The sequence below is a fragment of the Salvelinus sp. IW2-2015 genome, linkage group LG5 (genome assembly GCF_002910315.2).
Source record: "Salvelinus sp. IW2-2015 linkage group LG5, ASM291031v2, whole genome shotgun sequence".
Classification (NCBI taxonomy): domain Eukaryota; kingdom Metazoa; phylum Chordata; class Actinopteri; order Salmoniformes; family Salmonidae; genus Salvelinus; species Salvelinus sp. IW2-2015.
In genome coordinates this window covers 28596786-28613749 of record NC_036844.1, presented here as the reverse complement: position 1 = coordinate 28613749, position 16964 = coordinate 28596786, and the positions used below count along the sequence as shown (strand labels likewise).

The window sequence follows — 16964 nt, the reverse complement described above, 5'->3', positions numbered from 1 at the left end:
GTAAAAGTGTCCTAGTTTATTAGATATGTGTAAATCCATCTCGAGGCTTTTATATAAAGCTCATGTTTGTTAGATTTATAACCTTTCAGTGTTCCCAATTTTTTTTAAATCACCCATTCCCCCACTCTAAACCACTTACAAACCCATACACTGTTCAGATAATACAATTGAGAAAACAAGTCAATGTTGAATTTGCACTTAAATATGAAGGGAAATAACTAAATATTAGCGACAACACAAAAAAGTATGAATCATTCGTTACAAATTCCTAATACACACAAATGTACAGCAAATAGTAATTAAATTAAATGACACACACAGTGCCAAACATGTTCATTTACATTCAAGTTTAAAAAAAGGACAGAACTGTACATGTATCCACATTTACATTCTTGTAACAGTTCGACATGGCTTATTTTCTGTACTGAGCATCCCGCACATTACATTTGACATACAGAAATGCTTCACCACTTTAAAAATCATTTATAAAACAGGATAGTGTATATACAATTACAAGCACAGTTAGATCTGTAGTTCTCATTGTGTGTTGGATCAATGAAACTGGACGTGTAGTCAAAATCCAGGATTACATCCAAAACAATAACGGAGTGATTTTCACTAACATGAGCACATATTCTGACTAGTCCAAGAGTGCCTTCAACAGTGTGCCAGGAAGGTGAAGAAACCGAGGGTTTCAGTCCTCAATCTGAAATTAGGACCATTCAAAGACAGAACAATGAGATGAAACATGGGTAATAAACAGTTCTTGTTCATTTTTAAATCTTCAACAAAAAGGGTCAGATGACAATTAGGGGAAAGAAAAAATAAATCTATTGAAGCTCCCTCTGAGGAGATCTGTGGTGCTCTCCATCCTGATTGCTTCAGGAAAGTCTGTGGTAAGAGGGAGAGTGAGAACCAGACAGGGTTCTACCACTTGCCCCTCTTGCTCCAGTCCTTGGGGGTGAAGTGAAGGCATTTGGGGTCGATGGGCAGATGACGCTTCTGCATTGCTCTCTCATGCCCCTCCACTATGTCCTCTGAAAGAGTCAGAATATACTGGCCCTGAGAAACCATAGGGAGAGAAGAGGTTCAAATATGCTGATCAAGATTGTTCCCTTAACAGCTAAAAGTACAGTGCTGAAGTGCTGTCCCCTGCACTCTAGTATCACTCACCTTATAGTAGTTTATTAGGTTTAGGTACTGAAGTGTAGATATGACATCCTCTTTCTTCACACTGGTGATCTCGCTGATCTCACTGGAAATATACAAGACAATGTGATATTAGGTTACAGAAGCAACTTGAGCTATAAAAGAAAACAAACAGGACAGAGTCATACTTGATTGTGATCTGAGGCCTCTCCCCGTTGTCAGGCTTGAGGTCCATGAGTATCTCCAGGATCGTCTGGGACCAGTAGGAGCGGTAGGAGAGCAGCCCCAGGTCAGACAGAGGCTTCTCTGGTGTGCCCGTCTTCCCCTCTACCTTAGACAGCTCATAACCTGAAGACCAACAGAAATAAGACCCTTAGTTACAGCATACCGAATGGCCACATTTCAACACTCCGACAGATCATTTTGACACTGAGGTAGAAGTACAATGGTTGTACACATTTACACCAAGATCCAATATTTAAAAAGTCAGTTATGTCACTTACTGAACTCAATGAGCAATTTGCCGTAGCCTCTCCTCTGGTAGGGAGGTAAGGTGAGGATACAAGCCACGTTGTAATCTTCTGTCGACTCTTTCTCCTGTGCACAGAAAGCATGGGTAAGTCAGCTGCAAAAAGTTTATGTATTTTCAACATGTCTATAGAATTATTTCATAGGATTATTGCTGATATTCGTGAGCAGTGGATATTTACCTGCTAATACCAGGATATAAGGGAGTTCAGTGTACCTTGGAGAAGTAGCCCACTATGTGGAAGCCCTTGGAGTCGTACTCTGTCATGACGTAGAAGAGGAAGGGGTCTGTGTCATAGTACAGCGTCTTGTGGTCCAGGAAACACTTGGCCAGTAAACACAGGTTCTGAGAGTATGTCTGGCAAACATGGGAAAAACGAGTTGTGAAGCGAGAATCTCAATGAATCTCAGAATAACCATGCAGCTGGGAGGATCATGGACTTTACTCACTTTGTTTTTTCTGCCGTCTATTTCAAAAAAGGAGATGGTGCCCTTGCGGTAGATCTCATTGCCAGGGGGATGCCGAAGATTACACTTGGTCTAGATGAGAGAGCAGGAGAATAATATGGGATCACATGCATAAACATGGTGGATCTGTATCCAAGCCCCTAGTGGACATATACACGGAGTATACCAAACATTAGGAACACATTTCTAATGTTGAGCTGTGCCACCTTTTGCCCTCAGAACAGCCTCAATTTGTCAGGGGATGGACTCTACAAGGTGTCAAGTGGATGCTGGCCCATGTTGACACCAATGCTTTCCACAGTTGTGCCAAGTTGGCTGGAGGACCATTCTTGATACACACAGGAAACTATTGAGCGTGAAAACCCCACCAGCGTTGCAGTTCTTGACACAAACCGGTGCGCCTGGGGCCTACTACCATACCTCGTTCAATAGCACTTAACATTTTTTTTGTCTTGCCCATTCACACTCTGGAAGGCACACATACACAATCCATGTCTTAATAGTGTCAATGCTTAAAAATCCATCTTTAACCTGTCTCCTCCCCTTCATCTACACTGATTGAAGTAGATTTAACAAGTGACATCAATAAGTGATTATACCTTTCACCTGGATTCACCTGGTCAGTCTATGTCATGGAAAGAACATTCATGTTTTGTATACTCAGTGTAGCTATATCCCTTAGCTCAGCCTAGCTAGTTGGTTGACCCCTGGTCTTCTGTAGCTCAAACAATACCATGACTGCACATCAACCCTGTCTCTTGTGATGGTATTACACACATTACATTGAGATATTCTTATGTAGCATCTCACCAGATGCCTCTGCAGACACTTAAGGCTCTTGAGGTACTTGAGGCAGAACTCGCAGAGGTAGAGAATAGGCAATGTGGTCAGTTCCTGTGGGTAGGGGGAGAAGTACCAGGGCTTCAGCCTGTGGCGGCCCAGTTCAATGCAGTCAATGTTCTTCATACGCGTGACAATGTCGTCATGGCTACGGTCCGACACCAGACTGCCGGTCATGCGAGGGGCAGAGGGGATGCCATCGGAGCTGTCCTGCGAGTCCTGATACAAAATAGTAGGAAAGGGAAGAGAACAATAGTATTCCATATCTGATGCATTGTGTTAGAACCTTGATTAAACATAGGCAGTTTTTACAGCTAAACAAAACCAGACACTGAGAAATAGCTCTCTCATGAAATAAAGGTCTGATCGAAGGCCATAACCTTTAAAATAATTCCAGAAACAAAGACACACAGGCAATGAGAAGGAAATGAGACGGACCTCTCCTGGCGGCAGATAGACATTGGCACATCGAGGGCTGTTGTTATACTGGAAAACCTTAATTATCTAGCAGAAAAACAAGCAGTTTAGAAGGATTTTGGAAACGGATTTAAGAGGGACGGAAAATTATTCAAGTTTATACTAATTATACCAATACAGGACAACTCAATGGTTAAAGGTCAACATGGAGATTTCTTTATAAATTATATTGACCTGTTCTTTCGTTCCTTGTTAATTTGGGGAGGGATATCTTAACATTAAACGGAAAGGCAATAAATCACAATAGTTGATCATTCCTGAGTTCATACAAATAATTATGTAAAACCCAATTTTGCTTCCTCACACGATCACTACAATGCTGCAAGTAAAATTGTTGAAAATGTGCTTGTCCTGATGCTAGCACAGGCTTCTGAAACAGATGACTGTCTAACTGAAACCATATAACCATGAAAGATAGACATATAGGTCAAGGACAGTAAGAGTCAACACTAGTCCAGTATCCCGGCTCAGACTTGTCAATGTAGTAAGGGCCCTAGCCCTAACTGGATATTATTGTGCTTTATCCTGTGTGAAAATCTGATTTATTTTTTATGCGTTTCAGCTAAAAAAGGAAGCTGATGCAATTTCCAAAAACATAAGAATTCATTGTTGATGCCAGTATAATGCTAAAGTGTGTTAATCTATAAATGTGAATGATGGGAGAAGAGATGGTCTACAGTTGAAACAAGAGCAACTAATGAGTCGATTAGAGAAACAAATGGTCATCATCCCTTAAGTGTTCCATACTTCATCGGTTCCCCCACAGTTGGGGGGCTGCTTCCTCTTCCTGCCTGGTTGATTGGGCATGGGGCGACGGGCAGTACCATTCTGGGAAGATTTGAAAAGAGGGGATAAGAAGTCAAAACACAGACACACAGTAATAGTGGGAGGCTAGAGATTGATCATTACAGAAGGGCAAAGTTATAAAATGTTGGTGTACCGTGGTGAGTGAGGTAAGCTGCTCGTGATCATCGTGGGCATTAGATTTGAGGTTGAAAGTGTTGGTGTCCCTCACAGCAGGGTAAACTGACACCTGGGAGGCTTCAGCCAAACCTGGCAAGGATGGCACGGGGGTTGCCGGGGACACCTGTGTTGCCAGGGACACAGACTCTGCTTTCCTCTTCTGTATGAGAGGCGAAACATGGAATGAGTTTTTTTCATGTCTGCCCAAGACATTGAATTAATCTCTTAAGATTATGTTGATGGAATTTCAAATGCCAACCACACCACAAGCATAACCAAGGTGCTATAGCCATCTTTTACATTACCAGTCATATTCTAGGGCCGGAGGGAAAAACCCAGTCAACAATATCATTTATCATATTATCCAGAGGTCACAAACCTTTGAGTCAAAATGCAAGCCGAGATCACCACTCAGATTTTTTTAAAGCCTATGCAACATTAACCAATTAAAAACAGTTCTGTAGCAATGATGTTAGTGCAGTAGGCTATAGGCCCAATTCCTTTACCACCGCATATTGGCTATGCTTCATTTGCCCTACCAATGCTCTTCCCAGACCATTTTGAAATTACATTTAAACACTGGTAATAGATAGCTTAGTCTCACAAGTTACACAACAAGTTGAGTGAGCATAATAATTAGCTTTTTTTTTTTTTTTACTGGACCGATGGCCTGCATCTGATGTTCAGTCTGACGGGAGGGAGGAGCGGTGAGGCTGCCTTACCTGACTCACCTTCCCTCCTCTCTCCCTCCCTCTGCTGAGAAAAGGGACATGGTCTTCCAGCTGATGGCGATACTCAAGTCACACTGCATTATTTCTGCCTCATGCACCAATTAATGTTGTTACTCCTATGACCAGAAAAAGTGAAATATTCCACAATTTAAAAAAAAAAGAAGACAAGCCGCTAATAATAACGCAAGCTTATCGGAACACTTTACTGTACTCATTCATTGCAGCTGCAGTGCTGGTTGTAGCGTGAGTGGAAGTAGGGAGAATACGCATTATGGCTTATAAAAGTGTTGACAGTGCTGAACAACAACTTACTCAAAAACAGCAGCTCTTTGCTGTATTCGTCTCTCTTGTCAAGGTTTTAAAAGTTTTGAAATCTCACAGTATCAACTTTGCTGTGCGTTCGAGGCTTCTTTTTAGACTATGGCTCGAGTAAACTGTGCAGACATGATCTGAGTTCTGTTTGGCCAGCGGTAGGCCTATAGGTACACTTGATTTTCTCTCTGGACCTACCCGGTAGGTTCTACCTCCGCTAGGGCTGCTGAATCAAGTGCACCTAGTGCAATCAGTGTGGGAAAAAATAAAAATAATAGGAACGCAAGGCTTGATCGTAGTTTTTTTTACAGAATGTTTGGTGATCGACTAGGAATGTGTTGGAGATCGACCAGTCTGAGCACTGATCTACTCGCAATATGTTTTTCCTTGATTTTAGAAGTATACATCTGTAAGTTCAAAAATAGCTGGAGTGAGTCTAAATTTGGTTGTTGTTACTATTCAAATTTAGCTATGAACCCATTCTGACTTCGTGGACAAAACAGTAGTTAATCATGGATCTGTGTAGAATGGGTAAGTTGAAGCTGTACCGGTGTGGGCAGGGTTTTGCCTCTGGAAGGTGCTGTGGCAGTCTGAAGGTTGAGATCAAGACTCTTCCTCTGATTTTGAACAGAAAGGAAGAGAGGAAGGGGATTAACTGACAGTCACACAAAACTCCACAAGCATTGAGTTGTGTTTTTCACCTAAACTAATCATGTTTTCCATTAAATACTGTAATAGAAGCATAATCAGTCAAGACAGCATATATTCAAGCAGTTGAAAATAAACATGTGGTTTGCACATGCCTGAGAATTACTTTATAAGCCAGTGTAAAAAAAAAAAAAAGTGAATGACCATATAAAGGTCAACAACCATTATCGGAGTACAAATATGTAGTTACATTTTTTTTTAGGCTAAAATGCATGTATATATCATTAAACAGAAGAAATACATCCCCTGGTGCTTCATTTTGCCACTTCTGTCTCCTCACAGAGCCAAGACCAGAAATCTTGAATGAAGCCACTTGACGTTTCATTTTATAAGATCTTTGAAATAATTTATGAAGCACCAATTGTGGCATTTTCATTTAACAAAGGTCTATAAATAATTTCAAACTGTCTAATTTCAATAAATTATCATAGCTTCAAAAGACTATATACCAAATGATGGTATTCACAAAATAGGTTGTACTTTATTGTACAGGTTTAAACAAGATGGCTGTCCAAAATCTCCGTATTAAGCACAACTGCAAAAAAACTAAAAACATCTAGGTTACAATGACAATGTCAGTTGTCAGTATCAGGGTACAATTCCCAGGACTGGGCTTAAGACACTACTGCCAAACCTGAACTTGTTGTTGCAGCACTTGAAAGTCTGGTATAGAAGTCTTGGTGGGTAGAGACTTTGGCTGGGCTTGCGGCTGGGGGGGCCGGCTGGGGGGATGTTGGGGGCCAGTTCCGGCCGCTCTTACCACTTCTCTCTCTGGGGAGCTGGGCCGTGAACCCGGAAGCCCGTTCTTAGTAGGTGTTTTAGCCTCTTTCTTAGGGAACTGTAGCTTCTTCATGTCAAGCCTTTCCGGAGTAACCCACTCATCCAGACGCTTGTTGACTTTAAACACAAGCAGAGACACAAACACGTATACATCTAGTCAAATGTTTTCCACATTTAGACATACTGGTACATGTACTTCTACTGTGAAGATCACCGATGGCAATGTCAGAACATTACAATCACATTCACTCTGAATTACATGAAGCATAGGCTACTCACAGTCAATATAGTGGACATAGTAGAGTTTCCTCCCAGGGATCTCTTTCACACTGAGAATTTCAGCCAGGGCTGCAAAGAAAAACATCACACGACATGACAGATATCGATACCTATCCAAGCAATGAGCATCTTCGCTGTCCCAATTTATACATTAGGTAGGAAACTAGCTAGATAGCCAAGTACGCCATCTAGCTAACGTTGGCAACGTTAAATTGTAAATACGAACAGCGCACACATGTGAATATAACGTTAGCTAGCTAACTGTAACTTCAGCATTCACACGCTATCAAAATACGTAGTTAGCTAACTAGCTAGCGTTCACACACAAGTAGAAAGCATTTTTAAATCCCCGTAAAACAACCAGCGCATTTGTTTCCAATCTGCCACTAGCCGTAGCTAGCCGCTTGTGTTTTCAAACATTCAGCCATGACAGTTGTTTTATTATGCAGCTAGCGTAGCGCTAGCTACACTACTAGCGGTAGCCAAGAGACAACACTCACGCCACTCGTCTTCGTTTTCCTGATTTTTTCGGAGAACAGGGAGCCGACAGCCCTCGATAACATCGACCTGTCGAAAGAAAATATATTGAAAATGTATATTAATGAAAGTCGAGGGCACACATCTACATATAAACGTTGTAATTGTATAACAATTTGGGATTATCGAGTACCCACCGACAAATCCGCCATTTTGGTCATCTGTGAACATAGAAGCGCGCAAGGAGTTATGGGGGAATGGACATAGATAGAGGACTCATCTTTGTATCTGTGCCATTATAGAGATATATGTTAATGGCGTCTTTTTGTAGGCTCTACTTCAGTCATGGTTCTTTAGATAAAACCTATGTAGAAATTAATGGCGTTTTTGTAGTTTTATGTTATAAATGACGACAATAAGGTCTGTGTTGAACAAAGGCGTAGGAGACGTTTTGTTCTATGAGATAATCTTCATCAACTAACGTCACTTTTTTAGAATTTTGAAACAGTATGTAATAAAAAAGAGTGTCCATGATTGAGTCTTTGAATAAAGAGATTGAGATAAAACTGTCCAGTTTGAGTGTTTGTTGCAGCTTGTTCCAGTCGCTAGCTGCAGTGAACTGAAAAGAGGAGAGACCCAGGGATGTGTGTGCGCTTTGGGGACCTTTAACAGAATGTGACTGGCAGAGCAGGTGTTGTATGTGGAGGATGAGGGCTGCAGTAGATATCTCAGATAGGGGGGAGTGAGGCCTAAGAGGGTTTTATAAATAAGCATCCAACCAGTGGGTCTTGCAACAGGTATACAGAGATGACCAGTTTACAGAGGAGTACAGAGGGCAGTGATGTGTCCTATAAGGAGCATTGGTGGCAAATCTGATGGCCGAATGGTAAAGAACATCTAGCCGTTCGAGAGAACCCTTACCTGCCCTTACCTTAACTATACAAATTATGTCTCTGTAATCTAGCATGGGTAGGGTGGTAATCTGAATCAGGGTTAGTTTGGCACCTGGGCTGAAAGAGGAGTGATTACGATAGAGGAAATCAAGTCTAGATATGTGCTGAGAGAAGGACAGTGTACTTTCTAGCCATACTCCCAAGTACTTGTATGAGGTAACTACCTCAAGCTCTAAACCCTCAGAGGTAGTAATCACACCTGTGGGGAGAGAGGCATTCTTCTTACCAAACCACATGACCTTTGTTTTGGAGGTGTTCAGAACAAGGTTAAGGATAGAGAAAGCTTTTTGGACACTAAAAAAGCTTTGTTGTAGAGCATTTAACACAATATCCTGGGAGGGGCCAGATGAGTATAAGACTGTATCATCTGCATATAAATGGATGAGAGAGCTTCCTACTGCCTGAGCTATATTGTTGATGTAAATTGAGAAGAGGGTGGGGCCTAGGATTGAGCCTTGGGGTACTCCATCTGTGAAAAGCGGTGGCTGAGACAGCAGATTTTCTGACTTTATACACTGCACTCTTTGAGAGAGGTAGTTAGCAAACCAGGCCAAAGACCCCTCAGAGACACCAATACTCCTTAGCCGGCCSAKWAMAATGGAATGGTCTARCYTATCAAAAGCTTTGGCCAAGTCAATAAAAATAGCAGCACAATATTGCTTAGAATCAAGGGCAATGGTGACATCATTGAGGACCTTTAAGGTTGCAATAACACATCCATAACCTGAGCGGAAACCAGATTGCATACCAGAGAGAATACTATAGACATCAAGAAAGCCAGTCAGTTGATTATTGACAAGTTTTTCCAACACTTTTGATAAACAGGGCAAAATAGAAATAGGATCAGCTTGATCTCCCCCTTTAAATAAAGTACGAACCGTGGCTGCCTTCCAAGCAATGGGAACCTCCCCAGAAAGGAGAGACAGGTTAAAAAGGTCGGAGGTAGGCTTGGCGATGATAAGGGCAGCAACCTTAAAGAAGAAAGGGTCTAAACCATCTGACCCAGATGTTTTTTGGGTGTCAAGTTTAAGGAGCTCCTTTAGCACCTCGGACTCAGTGACTGTCTGCAGGGAGAAACTTTGTAGCGGGGTAGGGGAAAAAGAGGGAGAAGCAGTGGGGATAGCCGCATTAGAAGGGGTGGGAGATGAGGAAATGTTGGACGGGCAAGGAGGCATGGCTGAGTCAAATGACTTAATGAAGTGGTGATTAAAGAGCTCAGCCATGTGCTTCATGTCAGTAATAACAACATCATTAACTTTAAGGGACATGGGAAGCTGTGAGGAGGAGGGTTTATTCTCCAGGTCTTTAACCGTTCTTCAGATCTTCTTGGGGTTAGACCCACAGAGAGAGAACTGCTCCTTAAAGTAACTAACTTTGGCCTTCCAGATAGCCTGAGTGCACTTATTTCTTATTTGCCTGAACGAGAGCCAGTCAGCCTAAGTATGCGTGTGCCAAGCCTTTCGCCAAATGCAATTCTTGAGGTGGAGTAACTCTGCAAGATCACGGTCGAACCAGGGGCTGAACCTATTTTAATCTTCATTTTCTTTATGGGGGCATTTTTGTTAACAATACTTCACTTTTTACTACACATATAAGGGAATTTGTCCCAATACTTTTAGTCCCCTAAAATGGGGGGGAACTATGTACAAAAAGTGCTTTCATTTCTAAACGGTTCACCAGATTTGAATGAAAATACCCTCAATTTAAAGCTGACAGTCTGCACTTTAACCTCAAAGTCCTTGTATCATTTCAAATCCAAAGTGTGGGAGTACAGAGCCAAAACCACAACAAAACATACTTTGGAGCTCAATGTACGACTAATAAAAATTTAAACTAATAAAGCTGAATTATTCAGTCCTAAATACAAATTCTGCAGCTGTTGGTCTTCTTCCAAAGTGTTCTTCTACTACAGTCTATATGAAATGCACTACAGAAGACTATAGCTGCCATATACTTTAGTTTCTCTTAGGTCTTTAGGCAGTATGCACTGTAGCAGGAGACCTATGTGGTTTCCTGTGAGATAAGCCTAAAACAGCCTTTGTGACTGACTGTGAATGTAGGTCTGCCTCATAGCCATGGAAAGTAGGGGTGCTGAGGGTGCTGCAGCAACCCCCTGAAAAATCGGAATAATAACAACAACAAAACCGATATAGCCATCTGCAGTGCGGGATAAAAGTTTCCCCCGTCGGCCACAAAAGAAATCTGACTTCTATGGCCTGCCTCCATCCTTCCATTAGGCTTTATGCCTTGGTGATAAATGTGCACCTTTTACATCTTATTATTTTTAACAACCACAACAACAGAGCAAATAATAAGCAATTTATTTTGCTTGCCATTCATTTAATATTATCTATGTAGCCTATTGAATACATTTCAATACAAGAACACACAAACATTTAAAAATGCAATTGACTTTTATAAAGTCAGAAAAACATATTGTATGGTCGAGTAATAACAATACAATTCTGAGTTGTGGAAATGGTAGCCTATGCAGAACGTGTTCAACTGACCACTTTCCCATTGAAAGTCTTGGTCACTCTGACAACCTGTTCTAATACTGCATGTCCATGTAACATAAAACCTTGAAGAGATTCATTCTGAGATACAGATATTCATGGATGTTTAGATGGCTTCATGACCACCAGTCAGCTTGAAGAAGAGCTCCTGGTTCAACACCTCAGCCTGCTCTTTGGTGCGTGTGGCCATGAAGATGTAGCCCCCAATGTACTCGTGCACAATCTTGCAGGTTGCAGTCACACAGCTAAAGGCAATGTTCACATTGCCATTGAACTCAATGGCCATCTGGAATAAAGAAAGGAGGTTTCGATTCCACTTATAGGTCTTCTTCAGATAAACATTTAAGTCATAATTAGTTGGTACATATTTGATACAACACAGTAGACAGACCTAGTAAGATACAGATGAAGACACATTAGACAGACAGTCTTACCTGTTGAATATCCCAGTTGACATTCCACTGCCTCATGGTGTTGTATCTCCATGTCTTCACCACATCTCCTATGCTGAGGTCAATGCGGATGAGACGGTTGTTGGTGACCCCAAGGACTTCATCTTTACGGCATCCCTTAAACCTGTGATTATACAGGAAATGTGTAGAACTTGGGTCATTTTAAGTGAGAAAAGATTTAGTGCTATGCTGACAAGGCGGATAGATGGAAAATATTTGACAAAAGGACAAGTACTCACCTCACCACAAAATAGGACACCCCAAAGTCAGGTAGACCCTGCCAGATTTGAAGAAACCTGAGGAGGGCATCTGTTAGAGGGAGCTGGGCCACATTCTGATAGGCTTCCAGGATGCGCGGAGTTAGCTGACAGAACAGAGGAATGGTTAGAATCACTGGAGTCAAGTTTGAACGTTATGGTTGCTTCTATTATCATACATTCTGTAATATTATGCGAGTATCCCCCAGATCGTCATGACTCTTACCTGTTTGGCTTTGTACTTTTTGTGGTAGCGTGGGGATACAAGGCTGTATGTGTTGATGCTGTCATCAGTCTGAGCAGTATTGGCCCCAGGGTTGGTTCGCTGCATGGCCAAGAAGGACTGGATATTCTGCACCTCACTAGAGAAAGAGCTGTCTGCTAGTGTCTTCCCTTTGGAGGCTAAACGGCAAGCTGCCATCCACCTGCTGTATTGCAGCTCCTAGTGACAGGAGATTAATGGACAAAAGATGGAAATATACCATAGCCGAGCATGACATAGCAGGACTTAGTACATTGATATGTAGCTGTTGAGTCTATTCCTTGGAAAAGGTTGCATAGGATGATATGAATAGCTTCTCATTCATGGGAAGAATTCTCTAAACCGAGTGAGCTGAGAGTTGAGTTCCTTACATTCTCACAGCGTAGGTAGACTTCGTTCATGCCCTCAGCCCCAGGGATCAGCAGTCTGATGCAGAACTTCTGACCAGCCACACTAACGTCTGGGGCCACCTCACAGCCTGGGGAGCACAACAGTGTCTTAAGTGGCCAGGTTAGACTCACTTGGCATATTGAAGTCATCAGCGATTCATTATATCTAGAATAATATTGATTGACCCAGAAGTGAAATCTTGTGTCGAATGTCATTTCTGAAGCTCTATGTACTAGAATGGATGCTGTATGTACACATCTTTGCAGTGGTAACAGCTTGTGTGGTTGTGGTCGTATGTGAAAATGTGGGCTGAGTGTATGTGCATGTAGCTAGGTGTGCAGTTTCCCAACAGCGTATGTCAGTGCATTTTACCTTTGAGGTTCATCTGCTGAATGGGTTCCTTGAGGCTCTCCTCTTTACTCTTGTAGTAGGAGATGGATGTGTTGTTGAATGCGAACCAGAACTGCTTATAGCCCTTTAGTGTCAGTCTTTTTGGTCTAGGTCGGAGAAAGTGAGATAAAACCAAGTATTACTAAAACGCTAACGTTTTTCTGCAACTTTGGAAAGGGTATGCAGTTGAATGTGTGTGAGTGTGCATGTCAATATAACTGTGGCTGCATCGGAGTGTGTGTTTGCTTGGGAGTGTGTGGGTGAGTATGTCTCATAAAAACTCCTCAAGACTATCCGAAAGTCTCATATATCTTGCGTGATCGATATCCAATCTAAAATCCAAGGCAGGAAAAGGTTGTCACCGGCAGAAAGATGGATCTGAAATCAGAGGGCATTCAGCCAGCCAGCAATGATGTACATTGTCAACCCATCTTACCTGAAGATTTTCAAGTAGTCCTGCAGCTCTGGTGCTACCGTCATTGTTTCCTGTGTAGAGATAAAATCACGTGTCTATTTTGTGTTTTCATGTGCAGTTGCAATTCAACTTCTTTCCTGCTGCCTTACAAATCAGCTATGGTCACAGCTACAGACCGTTACAGTATAGTGTTTTGCATGTCAGCAATCAAGTTTTCAAGATATATCACTTTAAAAATACTGAAATACAGCCGGTTGTTTGCATTTTGCATCATCATGCTAAATGCATCATACCGGCTAAATGCATCATACCGCTGTATTTCTGCATTTTGAAAGTTATATATCTTGAAAACTTGATCGTTGACATGCAAAACATTTTGGGACTATATCAACAATGGACTAATGAAACAAATACCAAAAGATAGTTTTTGAGTGGAATTTTCCTTTAACCCTAACCCTAACCTTAACCAAACCCTTAACCTTAACTCTAACCGTAACCTAATTTTAACCAATTCTGAGATGAAAAATTGGTTTGCAGGTCAGGAGTGTCCGTATAGCCTTTTCCGACTCAGAGGCACTAACCAGCATGTCCGCAGTGATGCTCTCCTCCGCTTCCATCTTCACCTCCAAACACTGAAGGGCAGAGTCAAGATCATCCATGGCAGGACATGATGTCATCGGCTGGGGCTCTGACAGAGACACCTTACCAATGTGGTACTGAGGATAGTGTACACACACAAAGCACATACACAAACATATAACATTGTGAAAGAGAAGGGAAGCAATGTGTCACAGACAGGGAAAAACCTTTGGTGACATTTCAATCAGTCGTTGTTTACCTGAAGGGCAGCAAAGAGCATCATCTCTTCCTCTGTGCAGTCAACATCCTCCAGCAAGATGGCCCAGCGAGCCTGCTCATACAGCTGGGTCAGACGTACCGCATCATACTGGAGACGGAGACAAGGTAGATAAAGTGACAGATTCAAATTCAAATTCATGGCCACCATGAGGTAAACAAAGGAAATAATCGATAGCCCCTCAGAAAGTGTGGTGCAGGCCTACCTTGGGATCCAGGTCATGGAAGCAGTAGTATTTGAAGCGTAGTAGCAGCCTGTCATGCTCCTGCACTCCCTGTTGGAGCAGAGAACGAGACGAATCCAGCCATCTAAAGAAAATAAGAAAACACAGATTTAATTACACCCTCTATCGCACAGAGTAACCTACATAAACATATCTATGTATGCTGTGCCCACATAAACAAGACACGCACCTGCTGTGAACTTGTGCCTTGTCCATAAGGCTGGTGGGACGGGGCATCTTGGTGATAGTCTCAGGAGCAGGTGCAGGTAGGCTGACAGACAACATCTTATACACAGCCTCAGTCTGCAGTGAGTCAGCAAAGTGCATAGGCATGCCATTGGACAGGGTGTGAGCTGGACCTGTCGTTATTACACATGCAGTTAAGATATGTTACACAGTATTTGGTATGTGCTGTACAGTGAAAGATACTGTATGGAATGTTACACAGGCATTTAGAAATTTGAAGTGTACCTCCAATTCGACTGGACCTACCTGATGAGGTCCGAAGGCCTGTTAGATCGTATACTACTTCCTCTTCTGCCTCCTTGTCTTTTTTCTTTTTCTTCACCTCCATTGGCCGTAACAACGACAGCTCCTCTGGGTGACGCAGGTCTGAGGATGACCAGAGGGAAGCAGTGTAAGGGGATACGGATTAACATCTGCAACAATAAGAAGAATCTCTTACTTTATTTAGGTGGGAACTCTTCTTCATATATTTACTTACTCAGCAGATGACAGACCCCAATGACCGTTTGGAAGACTGGACGAGAGAAGCAGGCCTGAAGCCTCAGGGTTGTCCCATTGGGTAGGCCCAGTCTTAGAGGCTTGTGCTGGGGGGTGAGGCTCAGGCGAGCGTCGGCATGGATCTCATACTTCTCAAGGGTCCAAGATGGTCGGAGCAGCCACTGCTGCTTCTGCTCCCACCACAGGGCATGGTCTGACCAATCCTTCTTTATCTCTGGAGTGGACAGAGAGGTGTCTGGCAATGATGTATATAAACACATCTATGGTGCCTGGTGGTGATCATATTTGACTCTCAGCCAAATACAGTACAGTCTGTTGTTTTCATTTGCATAGATATTTTGAATGTTGTTTTGTCTGACTTACAGATGTTGTGGAGTATGAAGGAATAATAACTTAATACTCTACACCCCACGGTTGTATATGAAATAGATGTTCATATGCAATCTGAAGTTATAAACTGGGTGGTTCAAGACCTGAATGCTGATTGGCTGACAGCCGTGGTATATCAGACCATGTACTACGGGTATGACAAAACATTAATTTTTACTGCTCTAATTACGTTGGTAACCAGTTTATAATAGCAATAAGGCACCGCAGGGGTTTGGGATATATGGCCAATATAACACAGCTAAGAGCTGTGTCCAGGAACTTGCGTCATGCCTAAGAACAGCCCTTAGCTGTGGTATATTGGTCATATAACACACCCCCTCGGGCCTCGTTGCTTAAATATACTATTCTCTTTAATATACTACCAAGATGGATGGAAGTTGAAGTGTATATTGGTAGGGAACTCACGTGTCTTCTCAACAATTTTGAGAATGACGCCACCAATGTGCAGGTCTGAGGTCACGCTAACTTTGAGGGGTGGGGCCTCTGGGCCAAGCTCCTCCACTGTCACAGACAGATCCCAGGCAGCCATACTTACAGAGAGGGAAAATATAGCACTCATCAGCACAGTGAACAATTATCACTCAATTATCAGGTGTTAATTGTGATAGCTGATGTTACATCATAGAACTAACGATCAACTCCCATTTTTAAGGTGCTGTATTATAGTGGTAATAAATCCATCTGCATTAACACATTTAAGATAGAAACACCCATTATTAAAATACTTTTCAATTAAAGCTAAAATTATTGTTTTCTCATTGCAAGTGAAATACTGAACATTGATAGACAATGTATGGTTATTAGATCAGACAAAAAAGGGTGAGATCAGGTAATACAGTGAATAAAACTACAGGAAAAATCTTGTCTGCTCTGCACGTGACCCTCTTAGCAAACCCCCACATTAAAATATATTGAAATGAAGTACTAGCATAAACCTCATTATGTTGTAATTATAAGATAGGAAACCAAAACCGTATTACTTCCTGTAAATGAATGACCCCTTTCTCAATCATCTGTTCAATAACACCCATACTCCTATCCAATCTTTTCTATCTGTCCTTTCTTTACTTTTAGGCTATCATAGGCATAATATAATGTTACATCAGTAATTAACTATTCAGAGTCTGTTCCTCAACATCACCCTGTCTTAATTTCCTATAGCATATTTCTACTCTCTGCCCTGACAGGAAATTGTTGTTCCCTTACCTAGTTGTAGTCCCAAACTAATTTTCTTCAGTCAAACAACAGGTGCCCTCTGCCTCTGCCTTTCTTTGCAGCTTGTGAAATCTGCCTGTTACTTCCTCCCGTCTCTCTCACAACGTCTTAGTTGCTGCGGTCTCATCCTGTGTGTGAGCAAATGTCAAGAGAGCAATAACTGTTCCGCTTTTGCATGCCATTTTTCTT

The 16964-nt window shown here is 42.0% G+C and overlaps 2 protein-coding genes across 2 annotated transcripts; both read right to left on the bottom strand.

Annotated features, from left to right (window-relative positions):
* Position 1: 1 nt before the first annotated feature.
* LOC111964209 (histone acetyltransferase KAT5) lies at positions 2-7966 on the bottom strand. Its single transcript, XM_023987994.1, has 15 exons — positions 7910-7966; positions 7736-7802; positions 7236-7304; positions 6811-7073; positions 6017-6085; positions 4403-4585; positions 4210-4290; positions 3424-3489; positions 2956-3204; positions 2128-2217; positions 1895-2035; positions 1653-1746; positions 1338-1497; positions 1174-1255; positions 2-1062 (listed from the first exon to the last, which is right to left on the bottom strand). Exons 1-15 carry the CDS (start codon positions 7931-7933, stop codon positions 928-930), a joined length of 1773 nt encoding a protein of 590 aa, XP_023843762.1. The 5' UTR covers positions 7934-7966; the 3' UTR covers positions 2-927.
* A 3004-nt stretch (positions 7967-10970) lies between these two features.
* On the bottom strand, positions 10971-16857 carry LOC111964208 (fermitin family homolog 3). The gene is made up of 15 exons (XM_023987993.2): positions 16767-16857; positions 15966-16090; positions 15151-15384; positions 14919-15038; positions 14617-14785; positions 14409-14511; positions 14186-14293; positions 13929-14063; positions 13369-13418; positions 12915-13039; positions 12524-12630; positions 12117-12332; positions 11873-11997; positions 11616-11757; positions 10971-11467 (listed from the first exon to the last, which is right to left on the bottom strand). Exons 2-15 carry the CDS (start codon positions 16087-16089, stop codon positions 11288-11290), a joined length of 1938 nt encoding a protein of 645 aa, XP_023843761.1. The 5' UTR covers position 16090; positions 16767-16857; the 3' UTR covers positions 10971-11287.
* Positions 16858-16964: the final 107 nt, after the last annotated feature.

Bases quoted from the DNA above. Each gene is read 5' to 3' on its own strand.
- LOC111964209 (XM_023987994.1), bottom strand. From the start codon at position 7,933: ATGACCAAAATGGCGGATTTGTCG. The intron at 7,074-7,235 runs GTGAGTAGCCTA...TTGTGTTTAAAG, and splicing joins CTATGTCCACTATATTGACT to TCAACAAGCGTCTGGATGAG. The intron at 4,291-4,402 runs GTACACCAACAT...AAATCTTCCCAG, and splicing joins AGCTTACCTCACTCACCACG to AATGGTACTGCCCGTCGCCC.
- LOC111964208 (XM_023987993.2), bottom strand. From the start codon at position 16,089: ATGGCTGCCTGGGATCTGTCTGTGACAGTGGAGGAGCTTGGCCCAGAG. The intron at 14,294-14,408 runs GTAGGCCTGCAC...CTCCGTCTCCAG, and splicing joins TCCATGACCTGGATCCCAAG to TATGATGCGGTACGTCTGAC. The intron at 13,419-13,928 runs GTTAGTGCCTCT...ATCTCTACACAG, and splicing joins GCATCACTGCGGACATGCTG to GAAACAATGACGGTAGCACC.